The 20,662-nt window shown below is 44.5% G+C and overlaps 1 protein-coding gene across 1 annotated transcript in view; it reads left to right on the top strand.

Moving 5' to 3' along the window:
• efnb1 (ephrin-B1) overlaps positions 1 to 20,662 on the top strand; it is a 58,029-nt gene that overhangs the window by 18,408 nt on the left and 18,959 nt on the right. The window contains exon 2 of the mRNA XM_063490091.1: positions 6,436 to 6,713. Coding sequence (XP_063346161.1) covers positions 6,436 to 6,713 — 278 coding nt within the window. The remainder of the gene's footprint in view (positions 1 to 6,435; positions 6,714 to 20,662) is intronic.

Raw genomic sequence — 20,662 nt, 5'->3', positions numbered from 1 at the left:
CCAGCACCCCACACCTCATTTACACGCACATTCATCGCAAACTTTGGCTCAATCGGGGCGTCTGGCACACAGGCGCGCTCACCGTCACCCACTCAGGCCTGCACGGACACATGTATAATCTGCACACAGCCACACAAGCACATATACAGTGAGTTTGGGCCAGGCGGGTTTGGCTGTGACTGTAGACTGGGCCTGTGGAGAGATCTTTACGGAGCATGCAGAGCCCATCTGTGGCTGCTCCTCAGTGATGGGAGGCAGCTGGCTGTGTGTGTGTGTGTGTGTGTGTGTCTGTGTGTGTTGTGTTGTGGCCAGGAAAGGGGCTAGGGGAGAGGAAAGAGCCTTGTGTGTGTTTGGGTCACAGAGCAACCTCAGAATGAGGGCTAAACTCAGGCTGAAACTGACCCAATGTCTCTCAAGCCGAGCCAAATCTCTTCTCTTCTCTTCTCTTCTCTTCTCTTCTCTTCTCTTCAGCCCTCCAGCTGGAAGAGCTCAATCCCCGAGCTGAAGAATGAATAAGTGGAGGCCCAGAGAGCAACAGTCTGGGCCTTCTCTTGCTGTCAGCGATACCGTGGATGACGTTCAATCACGACCGCATACACCCATGCTCGCTTAACTCCCCTGCTCTTAGAGAGGGATGGGCTCAGCTCTGACAGAAACCACAGAGGCCATAAGAAGAAACAGATTATGCTCTTTCTCCTCCCTAATGACTTCTGACACTCCTCTCGCTCAACAGTGCTCTTCAGCTTGTTCGTCTGGAAACAACGTCCACTTCTGTCCTACTTGTGGCAAGGCCATCTGGGCATCATCTTGTTAGCTCATTACAGCCGCTGATGGTGTTATGCTAGCCCTTCATGTGACAGTGATAGAGGGCAAGCATACTGGGCTCGTTTTCGAACACGAGGGGTGTGTGCGCTTGCGTTGGAGCTCATCCGTTTGCCACTGTTATGAGCCACGCTGGATGGGATCTGATCTGCTCTGCATGCCAGCCTGTTGACTGAGCTAACTAAAGCTAGTGTCGTGTTTGTGTGTTTCTGTGAGAAAGAGAGAGAAAAAGGAAGCCTGTGTTCACACATACAAAAGCAGTTCTCTGCAGGGTGGAATTCAGGATATTCTGTCTGTCTTTTTTTTTTTGCCTCTGACATCGTCATTTATGTCCCTCTAATGGGGACAGCCCGGAGGGAAAATACCAAGCTTTCTACTTTTCAGCAAGTCACTGTTGCCAAGTCTGGCCTACAGTGCAGCTTGGATCGGAGTTTATAGTTTATCCAATATCGCTACCCTCTGGCTAGTTTGTTGTTCTTTTTCTATAATAAGGGTCAAATCCTTCCTGCTTTACTAAACAGTTCTGGGGCCAGATGGACCTTGTTTTTCTTAATTTCAGGATGCTTGTGTTTGCTCATGTGTCTTTATGTGTGTGTGTGGGGCCTGGGTGAGCATTGGAGGCGACTTGTTTACTGTGCTTGACATGTGAGGAAATCTGTGTGTGTACACTGCGGGGCGTGTGTTTATGCGTGTGTGTTTATAGTCAGGCCTCCCTAAGAACATCTGCCCCCGCGACAGCCTGACAGAAGCCAGCTATGTATACAACCGATCGGGGTCGGGCTGCGGGCTACAAGCGCAACCCTGTGACCAGCTCACCTTCTCGAAGCTTCGGACCGGTTTGGGGTCTGGTTCTGTCGTCAATCACGTGACTTAGTGGCAAAACTCTCTTTGGCCTGAAACGACCATGCTGCGTGCCGCCACATTAAGAGCGAAGCCATTTCAGAACCCGCTATTTGAATGTTTTCATTGCGAGGCCGAGCAAGCAGTTGGCTGCACCTAGAGGGAAATGAAAGGCCAAAGCAGTCCCTGGTAGCAGGCAATTATTTAATATTGATTGACTTGAATGAGAACAGGACGCATTTGTACCCTGTGATTACACAAAACATAGACTGCCTCGAGCGAATGAATCTGTTGTAAATCCCTGCCGCCGCACACTATCTTACACAAGCGCTCAACCACAATGCTCTTTGCATAACACGGCTTTGTGTTCTTTGCAGACTTAAGCATAACTGTGTCACACGGGTGCTTTACTGCAGGGAGACTCTAGTATCTGTTTGAGCGGCAAACTTATGGAGTATTGATTGAAATGTTAGGAAATGTCTCACGCCATATGGAAAGTGTAATCTCTAATAATAGGTGGGGAGGTGGGGGGTGGGGGCGGCCTTGCTGATTGTGTGGATAATGCAGAGAGAGAAGAAGTAATTGGTGAGGGAACAGATCTCCTGGTGTGATAATTACCACGCTGATATCAGGGGGAATTGAATACCTGTTGTCGTGCGTGGAGAGTGTGCATATGTTTGTTATTTTACATGATTTTATGTATTGTAAAAGCTGGAGAGAACGAGAGAGTAATTATGCGCCCAGCTGCAAAATCGAGACATTAAGAGAAGAGCCGGTGCCTGCATCTGGGGCCTGGCACGGAGGAATTAACTGTGTATACGTCGCAGAAATGTAATTGATTTTAATTGATATGTATGGCATGTTCGAGCTGCTGCTCAGGAGGAACAAATCAATTTGACACCATTCTGTTGATATGAGCCGTCTCTGCCCCTTTCTCTCTCAGTTCCTGTGCCTCGGGTCCATTCATTCAGCGGCCGAGGCTGCCTGCCAGCGCAACGCTCGGGGCAGAGGCTCGGGCTGACTGGACGGGGGTGGAGAACATGGCGGTGGTGGGGGGAGATTGAGGCTCTGTAAGGGGTTTTGAGTGGGCCTTAGTGTAGGCGGCGTTTTATATGAAAGTCGGTGAGGGCAGGGTGCTTGAATAGGGGTGGCTGGGAAGTTGGGCTGGGAAGGCCTAGGATGCACCCCACAGTGCTTTTGTGTGCTCTCACATCCGTGTGTGTGTGTGTGCGCATATGGGAAGGTGGGTGGGGGGTGTAGCATATTTGAGATCATGTGCTCATATTCACCAGTGGAATGTAAAAAGAAAAGGGTGGGAGGGTGGGGGGTTCTCCTCTCTTTTTGCTTCGTTGTTTTCTGTTCCCTCTCCACCACAGCGTAGGTATGTTTGCATAAGCTCTTTACAGGATTCAGCATGCTGTGGAGCCATCCAGATGAAACAAAACCAACCTCATTTGGTTGTTTTGAAAATGATTCTCTTTATTTTGCTTGGTTCAGGCAGATCCACCTCGTTTGACATGAGGGGAATAAAGGCTCTCTCACGTTCAGGGTCATTTCCCAGAAACATTATTTGTATCTGCACAGCTCTTCCTCTGTGCGCTCAACCTTCTTTCATCAACAGGTCTTAAAAAGTCTCCAGACAACATGAATGAAAGATGCAATTCACCCCCACCCCACCGCCAACCCCCTTTTTTCCCTTTTCGACCTCCTCAAAAGTACAATAATCTTCAGTCACTCGTCTCCTCCTCTTCATTGCGTGGCTGTGTGTAGCACCGGAGTGGCGCTGATTAAGCCAACAGAGAGACAAACAGGAGACAAAGTCCCAGCCCACCAGTTTAGTTTCACATCCTGGACTGGAGCTGGGCCGCAGCTTGCCAAGTGGAGGGCTTTTAAACTGGGCTAAACACTAATTGCTGCCCTATTTCTTTTATGTTGCTTCTTTCCCATCTGCGATGGCGCTTCCAGACCTCCACAGCAGCCAGAGCCTCATTATAGCAGACAGTTAACAAAGGCTGGGAAACAGAAGCGGAGAATTCACTTAGGATAGCTATCTAACTGCCAACTAGGAGGCCTGCTCGGAAAATTGAATCAATGACAGGGGCCGGCTCGCGATGAAATCCTTCAGGGATATTAAGATATTAAGATTTTTTGGAAATCTTAATTATTCATCTAAATTGTTGCGGCTCGCTTTGATAACGGAATAAATGGCCTGTAAAAGTGAGGAGTCCAGTGTGAGGCTACTCGTTTTAGTTGCTAGCCAGGCTTTTAAATGTTTGAATCAGAACATTTGACCAAAAAAAACCCAAAAATTGCCAACAATTTACCTACAAAGAAAACAGAAACTGCAAGCTACTTGTTGAGTGAAACAAACAGCAGTGTAATCATGATGTTTGCCTCCTCTTTCTCCTTTTTCCCCCCTACTCTGTGGTTTCATGCTTGTTTTTCTGTAGGTGTGTGTGTGTGTGTGGATGTGTGTGTGTGTAGAGAGAGAAGCGAGGGGGAGGATGGAGAAAGGGGTGGTGGTGGTCATGAGAGAAAATCGGAATGAGGGAAATGTTGAGGAGGTGAATGAGAGGGAAGGATAAAGCAATGGGGAATGAGATTGTGGAGTAGAAATAGAGGGGGCTGGGGGGGTAGATGGAGGAATAGCGAGAAGGTGGGGAGGGGAGGGGTGGTCAGTAACAAAGCCTAATGTTGCCATGGAAACTTGTTTATGCCTCACTGATGCACCTTGTAGATCCAATTAGAGACTAATTGTGTCTGTGTCTTCATAGACGTACGCACGTGTAACTGGGCACGGCACACACACACGCACACGCACATGCATGAAAACATATGGATGCATGCATACACACAAGTGCACGAGCACTCAAGCACATGCAAATTGTTGCTGCTGAAAATAGGCAGATTGTCGGGAGACGCAGGACAAAAGGATACCCCGAGTTCCCTCTCTCTTATCGGCCCTTGAATTTGCACAACCCCTCCCCTCAACCTCCACCCCCATGAGCCTCAGACAATGGCGGCCAAATAACGTCTCACCCGCTTCCAAGCGTTGTATAAGAGCTCCCCCCATACCCACCATCCCACCATCCCACACATGCTTTCATGACATCATATTCAGCCGGGCTGACAGAGAGGATTTTGACCACTTTGCATGTCTCTTATCTTATATCTCATATCTCTTTTGTGAATGAACTCATATGTTTGGTAATGACCCTGTCTGAGATGAATGGCCATGAATGTTAATCCAATCATGTTAATTTTCATGGGGGGGGATTTCTTCTGAAGATTGAAGACTTTTTAAAAGATCATTTCTTACAATGGGTGGGTGTTTGCCAGCGTTTAACATCATCAGAGGAAGAAGATTGGCGATCACGCACCACCACCGCTGTTGCCGCCGCCTCCCCCCAATAAGCTCGACCACACTCGCACACTTACACTATCAAGCATCAGTTCTCTACTTTCATCCGGGGCTGTCTGAGGAGTCAGTTATTTACTGGTGAAATGATGTGTGTGATGATGAAATGAGGGGCTGTAGATAAGGTGAGATTACACTGTGAAGGGTAAAAAAAAGAGGGAAGAGACTGTGAGAGAGAGAGAGAGGGACAGAGAGGGGCCCAACCCCTGATGTCTTGTTAAAACACAAGGGATCAGAAAAAACAACAAATGCATCGCGCGTTGCTAAATCCTGCTTAAATCCGCTGGCATGGGCAGATCTAGCAGATAGCCCTGCTGCTGTGCTCGCTGTCTGTGCCCATGACACACTCACGCACACACACAGACACGTACACGTACATAAACACACCCGTGGTCAGTCCGGCTGTCTGGGTTAATGCTTGGCTAACTGGGACAGCAGAGTTGAACCATGTTGACATTTTAAGCCTCAAACAAGTCCAGAACAATGATTCAGCCCGTCCAGCCCCCCACCCCACATCAGACTGCAACCTCAGCCCATTTTGCTGACCGCACATACGCACACACACAGGCAGGCGTGCATAAACATACACACCACTGCCCAAACACACTGCTTAGTACTTGGCGTGTCCCCTCCGCCTCCTCTCTTCACACACACTTACAGACAAACACACACTGGGTCTCCTCCTGTTCCCCACCTTTAGTGAATAAAGGAGAACAAGAGCTGATCTGATTGAGTTGGCAGCAGAGAGCGAGGTGGAGAGGTACAGTAAGGCCAGATGGATTATCTTAATCCTTCAGTAGATGATCACGGCAGAGGGGAAGATGAACCGGGAAGCTGTAAGCTCCCGGCAGACCCCTGGTACAATGTTTTCCTCCAGAGATGCAGGCTACTGAAGTAGATGCCGTGTGAATACCACGCCGACGGGCTGGTATTATCCAAAACTCGAAAAATCTGAAATTATGAAGAAGCTTTTTTTCAAAAATGTGATGTAATCCCACCCGTACGGCCGTTTCTGTGGCGGCCATTTTGTGTCAGGCCATCTTGTTTCCCTTCTCGCAAACTTTTGGTATGCTTTGATTCATATCCAAGTATGAGAAGGAACTTAAGGGGATTTGTGTGAAACACACTAATGCTGAACAATGTCAAGCTGCTACATGTAGTGTTTTTGCGGGGCTAAATTAACTGCGCTCTGCCTAAAAGGCCATGCCAGACAAATCTAAACCCATAACTCCGACAGCTCAAAGTATTAAGGCTGTATAAACTGTTGCTGAATTATGCGGCTGCTTTTCCAGACTTAGTTTTTTATGTGTTTGTAACAATTTCTTTTCTTTTTCTCGCCCCCTCCCCACTCTCAGGTTTGTGGCTGGAAAAGGCCTGGTGATTTACCCCGACATCGGGGACAAGCTGGATATCATCTGTCCCAAAGCGGACCAAGGGAGAGACTACGAATACTACAAGTTGTATCTGGTGAAGAGGGAGCAGGCGGAGAGCTGCAGTACAGTCCTCGATCCTAACGTCCTGGTCAACTGTAACAAACCCGAGAAGGACATCAAGTTCACCATCAAATTCCAGGAGTTCAGCCCCAACTACATGGGCTTGGAGTTCAAGAGGAACGTCAACTACTACATCACCTGTAAGTTTGTCGTGAAAGATGATTTATTGTTGATATTTAGCTTTTTAACCTTCATTTAACCGCAGAGGCCCGACTGAACGATCTGAGTAATAATCTCTGCTTCACACTCAGTTACACACAGTCACACCTGGGAGTTTCCTAGGAAAACTGCATTTTAATAGCCGCTGCAGCAGCACCACAGCAGCAGCTAGAGAGCAGAGACCGGTATTAGGTGTTTAGGATGGAAATGTTCCATATCATTACGGGACCTTAAAGTGGCAACCTTGACTGACTGCTGAATGTTGGGTTTTTTATTTTTTACATTTTTGTGGTGGGAAAAATAGAATTTTCTGCAGTCGTCTAAAGTCACCGAGTAGATTTACTGCTGCTATTTACTTCTGCGCTCAGGCACTGTTTCGATATTTCACTTAAAGTTTTCAGCCTGATTCTACTTTATTCTTTCAAACTGCTGTTTTACAGAGAACAGCACCACGGTAAAAGCAGCTATATTGCAGTTCCCACTAGATGCAGTGTTTTAGGTTTAAATATTGCTTTTTTGCTAAAACGTCAGTAATAAAATAAACACTTGTCTGTTTCAGTTTTACTGACCGCCAGCTGTCTAAAAAAGCACGGGAAGCTGTTGACTTATTTATTCTAGCTTTTCCTCAAGCTCATACAGAAGAAAAGGCTTCAAATCTTTTGGAAATCTTTTTAAGCCTGAACATTACTGCCCTTGTTTGGTCTGAGATGACTGTGACAGTTACTTAATACACTGTTTTTAGTTTGTTTAGCTTTGAAGTTTATTATGTTGGACCTCAATCTTTTATAACATGTATGTGTGTATATTTACTTTACATATGTGCATTTGTGTGCATATTATTAGAGTATTTAACCACTGCTGATTGAAGTTAAATAAAGGTTAATTTAACACAACATAAATAATTAGAATGCAATTATATTATAATAATATGAGGTAATATTTCATTCCATTTTCTAAAAAAATAAAAATAAAAAAAGTGCAATTTTTTCTTTTTTTCTACGTGATGGAAATGCAAAAATACAGTGTATTTGTTGCACTCTTATTTTATCGCTTCCACTAACTCGAGCGAACCTTTTCATCACCAGAGCGAAACGTTTCAGACAGATGGGCGTGCGATAATGCCAGATTTGTCACAGAGAGGCAGCTGAACATATATGGAGACTTCAGTTTGCAAAGATAAATAAATAGTGAACAGTTTGGGCTTAAATGTAGCTTTTCTTTTACGGAAACGTGTATTTTCTCTGTAATTAGTGCCAAAAGTAAAGTAAAACTGTAAAGCTATTTTTGGGAAATTTTCTGGAAAATTATTAAGAAAGTACAAACTTGTAGAATTAGAGTTTTTTTGCCCTTCCATCTAATGTGTACTTTTACCATATTTTCTTTAATATTAATGCTTGTGTAGTGTTAAATTTACTTACTAAAAAATTAAAGATTGTAGATTGTGCAAACTTTCCCTTACACATATTTTTTAGACACTGTCAAAATAATTTATTGCTGCTTCCTTATTATAGGTAACTATTTTTGCAGTGACGCTGGAACAATAGCAGAGTCTTGCTCTCTGGTAGGCTTTAAGATAGATCTTTTAATTTGTAACCTCACTTGTCTGTGTATGAGTAAACCAAGGACTTTTAGTAGAGGGTGTCAAAGGAACTGGTGGTGTTGACATAGAAGAGCCTGTCACTGTACTGGGTGGCGGTTGCTGCCTTTCACACAGATTCCTGCTCGTGTAATTTGATGCCGTAGTAATTACCTCAGGGTTAGCAATGGGTGTAAGAGCTGGAAGGAGTTCTCGTGGTTGGATTGCTCCTTTACTTACTATATTTTCCTTTAAGGATTGAGGCTCAGCAGGGGGAAAAAAACTGATGGGACCGCGTCTATCTCTAAACTTGGCTGTGCAAATCTGCTTCACCCAAGTGTCTGGTTGAGTAATTCAGCACTGAAGTAATGACCAGTGGTTTAACAGGTGGGGTCAGCGGAGCCGGAAAATCCAGAAGCACAGCAGTGTCTGGTTCTTTGGTGGGTTTGAGGTCTTTCTCCTGGAGAATGTAGAAAACCTCAATCCTGTTACTCCGAACCTTCGAAAAAGGTTGATGTTTGACAGGGGGTGATTTAGAAACAAGTCTGACTTTTGGGATCTTGGGCTGAAACGTGCCGCATGCAATTTCAAAATGGACAGGACCATTTTAAACCTGATGGAATAGGAGTAGTTGTCCTGATAATCCTCAATAACAGGAGCCGAGACCCTGGAAGATACCAGTACCGGTCGGCCGCCTCCTCCTGCTTCTCTCTTAATACATCTTATGCCATGTTTTGGGATTTTAGGATGTCCGTAGGTTCGAGTCATCAGAATTGAAGCTGTTAGTAATTGTGCATCAAATATAGCTTGCTGAAAATTTAGAGGTTGGACTCAGACTGTGGAGCATCTGGCCTTGAAACTCAGCGTCCCTCATTTATTATTTGTATTTACCTGAAAAACTCACACCTGAAAAACCAGATATAAAGTGCAGTTTTGACACATTTAGAAGATAAAATCATTACGAATTTAAAGCAACTATTATAGGTCCTCTTTTGGTTTCTAGCCTTGCCAGCATGAGGAGAGGCTTGGCAACATTTTCATCAAAATCCTCCAGTTTAAACTCCCAAAGCCTTCAAAGAGAAACAAAAACAGGGGTTTTATCTCGGGTACTTTACTTCATTGCAAACAGTTTAAAGTGTAGGGGCGGTTGGTTTGTATATGTCTTATTAACTCACTGTTCTCTCAGTGTCCTTTTGCCGTCCTTCAACACAAGGATTATCATGTCTTCAACAGCCTTAGTTTCTGGCTGACGTTGGGAGGAGTTCTATCACTAGTGCGATCTAAAAAAAACATAAAGCATATGATTCACACTTAAATGCACTCTGATAAGACTGCAGCAGACATTCATTGTTAGTTTTGGCTTGGTGGTAACAGTAAATCTCACCTGACAACTTTTAACTGTTGATAAGCCAGCCGAGCTGCAGAGGCAGATCGTGCATGAGCGTATCAAAAAAATAACGTTAATTTGTTTTATTCAGGAAAGTCGAAAGACAACATGCATTTTTACTGTATATTATGTTTGTTTAGAACCACTCTTTAATGCTGTGCAGCCTGAAAGTCGACTAGGAGGAACTCTTGAAGCTCTTATCTGAACTGAGCTGTTTCTGTCATAAGCAGGAATCAGCACAGATGTGCATCAGAAGTTGCACCACCACCACGTCTTTACTGATATACACTGAGGTTTCAGAACGTCATCAAATGTCGTCTTTATCGGGGAAGGAGCTAATGATTTCAATCTGCAAAAAGATGAAACACTTGCTGTTTTTGTCTTTTTAATGGGATTCTGCACATGATAACATACTGAGCTAATAAAGGAAAATAAGGCCTTGTTTTGCTTACTTAGGCTCTAATTTTATCTTCTGTTTGTATTTATTTTTTTTAAGTTGTCTGACTTTAAAACATTTCTAAAATTAGACGTCGAGTTTTGCTTGATCTTGTCTCAGAAAACAGTCAGTCGAAGTCTTCATTGCATCTGTGATTTATTCGGAAACCATTAGAGATGACTCTGACATTAGAAACACACTGTCTAAACTCATGCAACAAGCTGCCGTATGCCAGAGGATGACTGGCACAATGAGAAATTACTGCAGGCTTCCCGGGCTGCTAGGAAAACATGGACCCAGTACCAGTCTCCTCTAATGAGGCGTGATACATAACAGTGTTTTATCCAACACATAATTAACTTTTTTTATATTTCCAAATATTCACAAAACACGATTAATCTCCTTATGTTACATTTTTCCCAAATAAGAACATAAGTCTTCCTTGCATGGTTTAACTGTATAAAATGTAACTTTGGGTATAAAACATCTCCAAAGTTCAGATGTGTAGATTTTAGTCTCACAAGTGGCTTCTGTTTTTTTCACACTCTCCACACACACAAATTAAATCGCACATATGTTTCTCTTTTCATCTGTAGCGGTTCAATCGATACTTGCGAACTCCCCCTCACAAACGGGGATGCAGAGAAGCATGAAGCTTGTGATGTTATCAAGGGATGTTTTTAGAGAGGGGTGGGCTGCTGTTGCAACGCATCTCGTGGACTTTCAGAAATATTTCTTTGAGCTTTATTACGCCCACATGTCTTGCAGATAACACCTTGGGCATTTTTTATTTTTATTTTTGGGCGTCTTCCTCAAAGTTTTGCTAACCAGCTGTTCGCAGAGCTTCTCCGCATATTGTCTCCCGATTACTTCATAAATATTTGAGCGAACTTTATTAATGGCACACGCATCTCCGTGCATCTTGACTGCGGTTTGAGCGAACATCAGCTTTACTTTAGCTCGAATGAGCTTTTCTGCAACGTTCTCTTGTGTCTCTGCTCCGTAACAGCATTCCTGCTGATGTGTGTTTTTTTATGTAAGCATTAGGAGCACTTAACACTCTCTCCATAGTGTTTTCTCACAGAAGCAGTTGTAAATCCTTCACGGGGGAGTCTGGTCGTGCAGAATCCAGCCTGATGGTGGATCATTATTAGGCTCATATACTGTAACGTTTTCGCGTCAGCAGTAATCGGATGTAGTATTTGTCTTGGTATTATGGTAATGTTGTTGTCCTTTGCAACAGGAAAAGCTTGTTTTATTTATTCCACCGCAGCCTGTGCATACACCGTGACACACTTCATCTATCATTTAGATAATGGCCATGCGTGGCTGGCGCATATGTGTGTGTGTGTGTGTTATGTGTGCATTTCCTTGAGGGAGCAAGAGAAGAGAGAATAAGCACCTGCATTGAACGCACCGCCTGCTTTACCTGTGCAGCAGTGCACTGTGTGTGTGTGTGTGTGTGTGTGTGTGTGTGTGTGTGTGTGTGTGTGTGTGTGTGTGTGTGTTGAGGCCCCCTTAGGCAAGCTTATCCCTGCCTAGAAGATGTGAGTAGGTTATCCCAGTGACTCTGTGGGAATGTGGTCCGGTCAGCCGGCAGAGCGGTGTAAATCTGCTCTGTGTATAATGACCTGGCTTATCTGCTCTGATTAACGGTCAGACGTGAAAGACACCGTTTGAGATCAGAAGAAGACGCACAGGGGAGTGGACATTCCACTCAATCTACTGGCAGTCTTTTTCTTGTCCACACCCGACCTCCAGTCTGACTCCGTGGCTCTGTAAGCCCCTTTATCATTCGCACACCCCCACTCCCATCCTTTACCTCGTCTCTTTCCGTGGGGCAGAATAAGCAACAAAAGGTTTGGGGTAAAGTAAGCACCAAATGGTGAGCGTGTGTGTGTTGACTCTGGTGATCACCACAGGGGATCCCGTCCACTCATCCCAGCCCCGCTCTTACAGGAGTCGTGGTGGGTTTAAAGGTCAAAATTCATGGCCAAGGGGTCACGGAAGCACAGCAGGGGGGTCAGTAATGATAACCCTGCACTGATCTTAATCCCAGACCTTCAGTTCCCCCATGCCAGCTATGTACACACACATACACACACACACATATAAACCTACACATTCCCACCCCCCATCCAGGTGTAAAAGCGGACAAACTGGTTATATTTCATTGCGTTGTCTAAACACGTGGATTTCGAACGAGCTGTTTGTGAGCAAAATGACTGCGGCGCGTTTAGGGGTTAGAGGCAGGAGAGAGGTGATTTTAGACAGGAGGCTTTTAAAGGAAAAGAAAATATAATGGGGAAAATGAGCAACAGAGCGGTAAGAGAGAGAGGGAGGACAAGCATACACGCCTGTACAAATATATACACAGGCACTCTTTATATGTCACCTAGCAGGAGCCAAAAAAAAATAGTCCCTTCATTTTCTCTCCCATTCGCTCCTCATTGAGATAATGTAGCGTGACTGCTTGGTTAGACGTTTGCAGTGGTTAGCCGGGCCGGTAAAGCTCTGCTAGATATAAGGGAAAAAAGGCCACGAGGCAGGAGACGGAGGCAACCTATCGTGGTGCACTTCTCCTCTCCCCTCGGTTTCCCGTGTAGCGGGGCAGGGTAAGCCTGATGCCTCCCGACAGCTGTCACTCTCCATCACAGTGTACCATCATGGACCCTGACACGCACAGACTTCCCCACCAGAATGCTGCCGCAGTGGAGCACACATTGTCTCACCTCCACAAGATATGCCCCACTGAAAGAGAGAAAGTAGGCAGGAAGGGGGAGAGGGGGGGAACAACCAAAAAGGAGGAAAAAAAAGCCCAAAAACATTATGTCTGCTCACAGCAAACAGTGAAGCTGATTTTATTTCTTTGACTTTCCACATAAATCTGTCGGAACGCCTTCTGATTGTTTGTTCTGGAAACAGAAAGAGACTGTTGTTGTCGTCTGAGAATAAGTCAGTCACGAAAGAGCCGTATTTATCTCCCGAAACACTTAAAGATGGGTGCTTATCCAGTATTTGAAAATCACTGCCCGAGAATACATCTGACAAACTGCATTTGACACACTGAGATGATTTTTTTTTTCATTTCTGTGGTGCTCACGCCTCATAGTATGCTTTTTGATGTGGACTCTCCTCTATATAAGCATCTCTATTATTTATTTTTTTGCTTCAGCCCACACATAATACCCCTCCATCCAACCACCACCTATAGCAGTCATCTTCCTCCTGGATAACATTCGCATATATAAGAATTTTTTTTTTTGGCCTTGGAGTTGTTGGAGGTTGAGGTTGAAACCCCGGGCTCGGCTGCAGAAGATCACGAGATCCTCCCTTGCCCCACATTTTGCAAGGACATAAACTCTATCATACCTCGCATGCACAAATGCAAGGTTCACGACTTGGGGAAGCTGGAAACACGCATACAAATGCAAAGGCACGTACACAGCCGAATAAATATACATCAACACTAGTGGGGCGTATAGCTCGATTATGATGTAGCGCAATAACAGTAATCTGATTAGAAAAAAAGTGTTAAATGTCATCTTTTAGAGTTAACATAAAATTACCATAATCAAATCACAGGCACTCAGAAACAAGGCAGCTGCAGTTGTCAGCGGAGCATTTAAACTACACAAAGGCATTTTGATTGTCAGATTATAGAGATGCAAATAACTCGCACATTTCTTAACTGGCAATTAAATGAATTTTTTTGTTAAGAAATGATAACTGTTAACATCTGGTAGCCTCCCTCTGTAAAAATCACACTGAAATATTTTAATTACAAGCAAGAGGCTCCGTGTAGGATTTTCCTTTTGCATCAATTATGGCCTCTCCTACATACTTATTATAAGTAGAGAACAAAGGCTGTATTGTTTCATTGCATATTTATCAGATTGTGGACATTGAAGGAAAAAACCCCCCAAATCTCTGACAGGCACTGAAATAATAATTTTTATTGTTGGCAAACATTTCTGTCTGTCCTGTTTTGTAAAATGTTACAGTTTAAAAGCATAAAAGACTCTAAAAGCAATATTAATGAAGCAGTTTTAACATCCTTTTGATTCAAAAGTTATAAATAGCATTTGTAAAAGAAGCAAAAAACAAAAGATGCCTCGAGTAACCCTTAAATTTAATCATACATGATTAAGTTCAGTGTGTGTTTTAAGTTATTGAGTATTGATCGTAGAGAGTAATAGTTGTTGATTGACTAAATAACTTTCATTGATGTTACTGATTACAGGTTAAAGCGGCTAATCAGTAAGCTTTAAAGGATTCCATTTTCAAAAGTAAACCCCGCTAACAGGTCAGGTTATCACCGGTGAAGCATCATGGCCTGGACTAAGGAGATTTAACCCCCACCACCACCACCCTCCCCCCGTGAGTGAACATAGCCCAGTGTTTATTAGAGTGCCAGTGTAATATATGACTTTCTGCTTGCTTTGCAAATCTATCCGGGCTGCCTCTGCTAGCTCTCCTTTGGATATTTCATTCAGAGAGGGTTAGCAGGCACAGCATGATTGTCGCTGGTTATTGCCTTTCGTTTATTACAGAGGAGTTTGTTTAGAGTCGGGGTGGGGGTGGGGGGTATTGAAGGGTTGTTGGGGGGGGGGGGCTGCTCATGTGACTGTACAAGTGAATGGTAACCATTGGTTACGACTGAACCCGTTGCTGCTAGATGAAGCTGATATATTCATGTATTCATCTCAATTAGTCCTCTCCGTGCATCCCCCAAACGCAGACACTCATCCCTCCTCGGCTGTGCTCCGCGCTTATCTTATTAGAATATTTTTATCCTGCACGGATGCGAGGCCTCGCGCTCTGCTCTTTCCTGCGATGTCATTCCTCGTTTCCACCCCTTAAACCATCCGTCCTCTGCTCTCACGTTTCAAAGTTTTGTGTGTGTGTGTGTGTGTGTGCATTTGCAGGTGCTGTGGGAAGTCTGTTCAAGTCGTTTTTGTTAACCGCTATCTTAGATCTCCTCTCAGCACAGAGGCCACGAGAGACCGCAGAGCTGACTCAGAAGCAACAACACTGTTGATTTTTTTTTTTTGTTTTAGTTTTTTTTTCCAACCCTCTCATCTAGCACAAACTCATTTGTCGAATTACTATTTCTCCAGGAGCGATTTTCAGTTGTCAAACGTGGCTTCCTGGGCTTGTTTTAATTTCATCCTCTATGCTGAAACTACCTCTGTGGTTTTTACAACCCCTAAAATAGCTTCAGGCAAAAAGAAGGGGAGGCATATTAAGACTGCTGGGTAGCTGCATTTTTGGAGTCCGCGATGATTAGGAAAAGTAAATGTAGGACATGGAAAGACGAACGTCAATGTCCATAAGGCAAATTATACTGGACAATGGCGTATCGCTTTAAAAAAAAACACGCACGCAGAAACATGGGATAAAACAATGAAGGCCCGTAATCTAAAACACTCTGGAAATGCATATTTTCCTTTCCATCAGAGATTGTCTGAGGTTGTTTGCCCTCTGCGTTGCCAACAACACATATTCTCAGTGTCTTTCTTCTCTGGCCAATAACTGAGCTCAAATCACAGCTCTGTGTCTGTCAGATGGAGCTCGCTCTGCCTCTCCACCATCCCTAGAACAGCGGTTTGTCTTTTCCAAGGCACACTCTGAAATGGCTTTGTTTTCCGACAGCCATTCAGTGGCACCCTCAGCCAGGGCCTGCCAAGAAGTCCGCCTCCCCCGAGCTGGAGCCCGGACTTGTTTACACAAACTCATCGGAGAAATATGGATGTATAATTATAGAGGCTGTTAGTTTTAATGTCGCATCCTCGCTATGGAAACCCACTGCGTGCTTGGTCAGCTCCGATGAGGGGTGGCTGATGAAACTCTGACCGGGTATGGCGTGAACATTTCTGTGGGAAGAGTTTTAGGGGAACGAGATAGAAGGGGAGGGGGGCAACTTCTTGATGGAATCGAATCAACACAGAGCAAAGCAAACAAACATGAATCACAAGGCGGTGATAGAGATTGCTGTGGTTGTCCAACGCATAAATACAGAGTCTAAATACTGCTCTGCAGGCCAGGACCAAACCCGTTTCTGTGAATTCAGCTCAGCGGCAAAATGTCCGTGTTCCATTCCAGCACGACCACAGGCACACAAACACAGTAACAGGAGCAGACAAACACACAAGAGGCGTGTGCGTTTGTGTGTGTGTGTGTGTGTGCATGCATGCGCGCCCAACACACAGGCATAAATAAGCACAAAGCCACATAAGCAAATTCAAATATATATATACTCATAAGCTCACACTAGCATGCAAATAGATGCTTGCACAAAAACACAATCTGCTCGCACACATCCGTCCTCCATCTCTCTCCCTCTCCACAGATTTGCTTGCCTAATAGAAGCTGCTGTATGCATTGTGCTGTAGCTCAGCACGAGATATTCTCAGTCAGCTGTCCCACGGGTGAAAAGCGTGCACGCTGTTGGGAGCTTGTGCACGGGTGCCACGACGGTTGGTTGGATGGATGGATGCCGAAAAGAAACGTGTCTTCAAATGAATATGTGTTGCGTTTTGAGTTCAGGCTCGCGCCGCCTCTCGCAGCGACTCGATGATTTCGTACATGTTTTTTTTTCCCAAACCCATGGGTCCAATTTCTCTCCGTCTCTTTTCTGTTCGTCTTCCCCCCCCCCTCCAACCCCCTTCCGTGCAACTTAATCTACCTCTCCATCCGCCTTTGCTGTTCCACCTATTTTCTCTCCTCCTTAGATCACCCCTCCACCCTCTCCCATCCCTCTTGCACAGTGACAGATTCTTCAGGAAATTGTTTCGAGTAAGCTAGACATTTTTGTGTGTGTCTGTCTGTGTTGTAGCTGTTTATTTGTGCTTGGGGGCACCAAGGCGGTGGGGCGGTGGGGGGGATCCTGAGCCTCAGTCTCTCTCCGCTCATCGGACTAGAGGTTAAGCTCCTGAGCTCTTTTGCTGGCCTGTGCCAAAAAAACACTGGTCCTCGATCAGCGCCGTCTTTACCGTGTAAACGATACCAAGGATGAGGAGAGAGGAGAAAGAGAGGATGTAATCAGTGTGTGTGTTTGTGCATGTTTGTATACGCGTGTCAACTGCTTGCGTTTGTGCATATTAGGATGTAATCAGCAGCATTTTCTCTGTGGTCTGCTGTGCTTTTCTGATTTGGGTGGTTAACGGGGGGAAAGGGAGGAAAAAGCGTGTTTCTTTCCCTGCTTCTTGTGTTGCAAGCCTGGCCTCAATGCTCGAGAAGCCTCACTGCGGTTTTGGAGCCTTGCTTGGAGCCCTGGCACTTTTCACATCAGCTCCATTATACACCCCACACCCATTTTAATATTACTATATATCTAGAAAAGAAAAAAAAAACTATGTGTGTATATATATATATATATATATATATATATATATATATATATATATATATATATATATATATATATATATATATATATATATGTATATATAAAATCCATCTGCCCATGTGCCACCACGTGTCTCAGGTTTGGCCGTGTGCGTTTTAGACTGCATGTTAGCTGCAGTCAGCTTTGCTCAGTCGCCTCCATGTTAGCAGGTACAGGAGATTCCCCCGGGGCCCAGGCACACAGGCTCACACGTTAATGTGCAAAAATTCACACACACAGGCACACACACACACACGTGTACGATCGCAGGGACACGTGCACGCCCACACACCTGTGCACTGTCCTCTCTCGCTGTCTGTCTTTGTTCTGCTTTTTGCAGATTTTGTTTTTGTGGACAACAGATGGACCGACGTCGGCTCTGTCCTCCATCACAAGTACACCCTCTGTCTCTTTCACTGACATCTCTCTCTCTGCCCTCTATCGCACTGCCTTTACATTATAATCTCTCCATCGCTGCAACACATCATCAATTAGTTACTGAGCGAGAAAAAGCTCCAATCGCTGATTATTGCAGGATCTCTTTTTCGGGGGGTGGGGGGGGGGGGGGGGGGGGGGGGGGTGTTTTTGTCGTTAATTGAGTAATATCTCTCAGCTTTTTGATGGAAGCTGCTTTCTGACATCTTGTAACAATTAATCCACGTTTAGCTGAATCTTTCTCTTTTGATGTTGCTCACACCTGATTATTATACAAGCAGCATCATTAGCCTGAAGGCAGTTTTCTCACCTGGGTCAGTGCCTGGACTCTGCATCCTCCCCCTCCACCGGTACGGTTCCTTCTCACTTAGATTGCCTCATTTGGTTTGTTTTGCATCGCCTGTTTGAGAGGGGAAACGCAGGGCCTGCAGTAGGAATTATTGTTTGTTTGTTTGTTGGTTTCTCCATCTTTGATGTGTGTTATTGTGCCGAGAAACACCGGGCTCGCTCAGCTGTCATAACTCTCCTCTGGAGGCCGTATTGAAAAGGTCAGCGAAAATGAAGCTCCTCTCTCGGGGGAGGATGAATGGATATGGTATAAGAGAGCCGCACAGACACACGAGAGCCTCGCACACTTAAAAATGTAAATGCATTACAAACATTTTGTACACGTCAGCGTGAGTGAACGTCGAGTTCGTCGACGTGTTCCATTGCTTCACCTCTGGTTTCTCTCGGGGCAAGGTCACTCAAAGACGGCTCCTAGAGCTAGTCTAAGTTTTTTTGGACCCTCGCGGCCTTTGACATGCCACTGCTATCTCCCACCACATTCCGATCCATCCCAGCGGTTCTTTTATCAGGCAGCGTGGGCTGATTTGTGGCTTGTGCGCCCTCAGAGGTGGATCGAGGAGGGCGACTCCTTTCTGGAGTCCAGAGTCCCATATCGGCCTTTGTAGACGACCACAGAGGCCGGAGAAAAGACAGAGAGGATCAGGTTTATCATCCGTCGGGATTTAGCGGGTGAACCACGGTTCACCTCGTGTGATTAGCAGTGCAAATGAAGCAAGACGGAGGAAAAAAAAAAAAAACTTCAATGAGCATCCTGCTGAGGATCGAGCTTACTGGGGGACCTTGTTTGTACATCTGCCTCCTGATTACACATGTGTAACCTCACAATAGCACTACCACCCACTAATGTGGATGCTGCGGGATGTTTTTAAGGACATAACTACTGGGATTTATAGTAGGCTAAGCTAAATACAAAGGCATTTTCATGAGAGAAATAATAGGATAATCAGTGTTGTACACCCCCCCCCCCCCGACAGTACAATAAGAATGAGGCCAGATTGCTGCAGTTTTGCTTTGCAAAAACAATTTATGGATTCAGCGTTCAGCAAGAGCATTGTTAATGCATTTGCTTTGGAGAAAAACAGTTTTTAGTGCATTCAAATAAAAATGTGCTCCTCATGCATTTAACATTTGTGCAGAGAAGGCAGCAGCGTGCTATGGAAAGAGTTTTCTTCTACTTGAGGCATAGGGAAAAGGTGTCCCTCACAGTTATGGCATATAAAACCGCAGTTAGACCTTGTCCTTCGCAGCCTGTGAAGTAATCAGCTCTCATGTCAACAGTAAGGACAAAACTTGAGAAAAGCTGAATATCTTCAGACCAGTGGTTCCCTCATTATGGTCACAGTGTGGGATAAGAAACAGCCGTTCTTTTCCATTAATGCAGAAATGGCATTTTTCTGACTTTTGTAAAGGAAACGTTATGCCCAGTTGTTTTTTTTCTTATGGATAATGGTATCTGTCCCAAAACTGGGCTTTAATTAAATGCCTCACAAAACCAAATGTTCATTTGCTAGTTTAATTCCTCAAAACGGGCTAACGGTCATAACATGAATACTTAATACGCAACATAAAATAAATAAAAGTCTGAATGCGTGGCTTAGTAGTGGACATAATTCACACATCAAACCACTTCTTCTCCTCTGAAGATCCCCTGTTGGTATATGTTATTCATCCCGTGTATTGAATTGTACTTTCTGATTTATCGCCGCCTTTACGATTTTTGACACATTTCATGTGAGGCGCTCATTTCAGGGCAGTTACTCTTAATATTCTCAACAGATACTTGTCTATTTTGCCTGCCATCTTTCTTGGCATCTCCCCAGCTCCCCCCCTGTATAAAATGACAGTTAATAGAGAATGAAAATTGAATATTATGCTCCATTTCTTTGTGCATAACTTCCCAGAGTGAACATGACCAAATGAAATTGCAACAATGTTGAAGGGAGGTTGTTTTTTTTGTTTTTTTAAATTTTATTATTATTTCAACCTGAAGTGATCATTCATGCTGCGAAAAAAAGGTTTTTTAGAAGTTAGTGAGGATGTTATCAGTCGGATGAAGATATGAACTGAAATACGCGGTTAGAAGTCATGTTGACAGATTGTTAATGTGGATTAATGGACATTTGGAAGATGACAGTGATAGAAAGCAAACCGAGTCTCTGGCGGGATTAACGGGACAGCAAATACAGAACTGGCTTCTGTCTTTAACAGGGATGAAACTCGTGCTCATTGTTAGCTGCACACACAGGCGTGCAATCAAGCCCTGTGCACACAGACATAATGGTTAAGACCGAGATAAACACTAACTCAGCAACTCCTATGTGAACCATATTAACCTTTAGCTTTAGAGAGCTCGTGTGT

This window comes from Pelmatolapia mariae, linkage group LG2, assembly GCF_036321145.2.
Source record: "Pelmatolapia mariae isolate MD_Pm_ZW linkage group LG2, Pm_UMD_F_2, whole genome shotgun sequence".
NCBI classification, from domain to species: Eukaryota; Metazoa; Chordata; class Actinopteri; order Cichliformes; family Cichlidae; genus Pelmatolapia; species Pelmatolapia mariae.
This window is presented reverse-complemented; position numbering and strand designations above follow the sequence as displayed.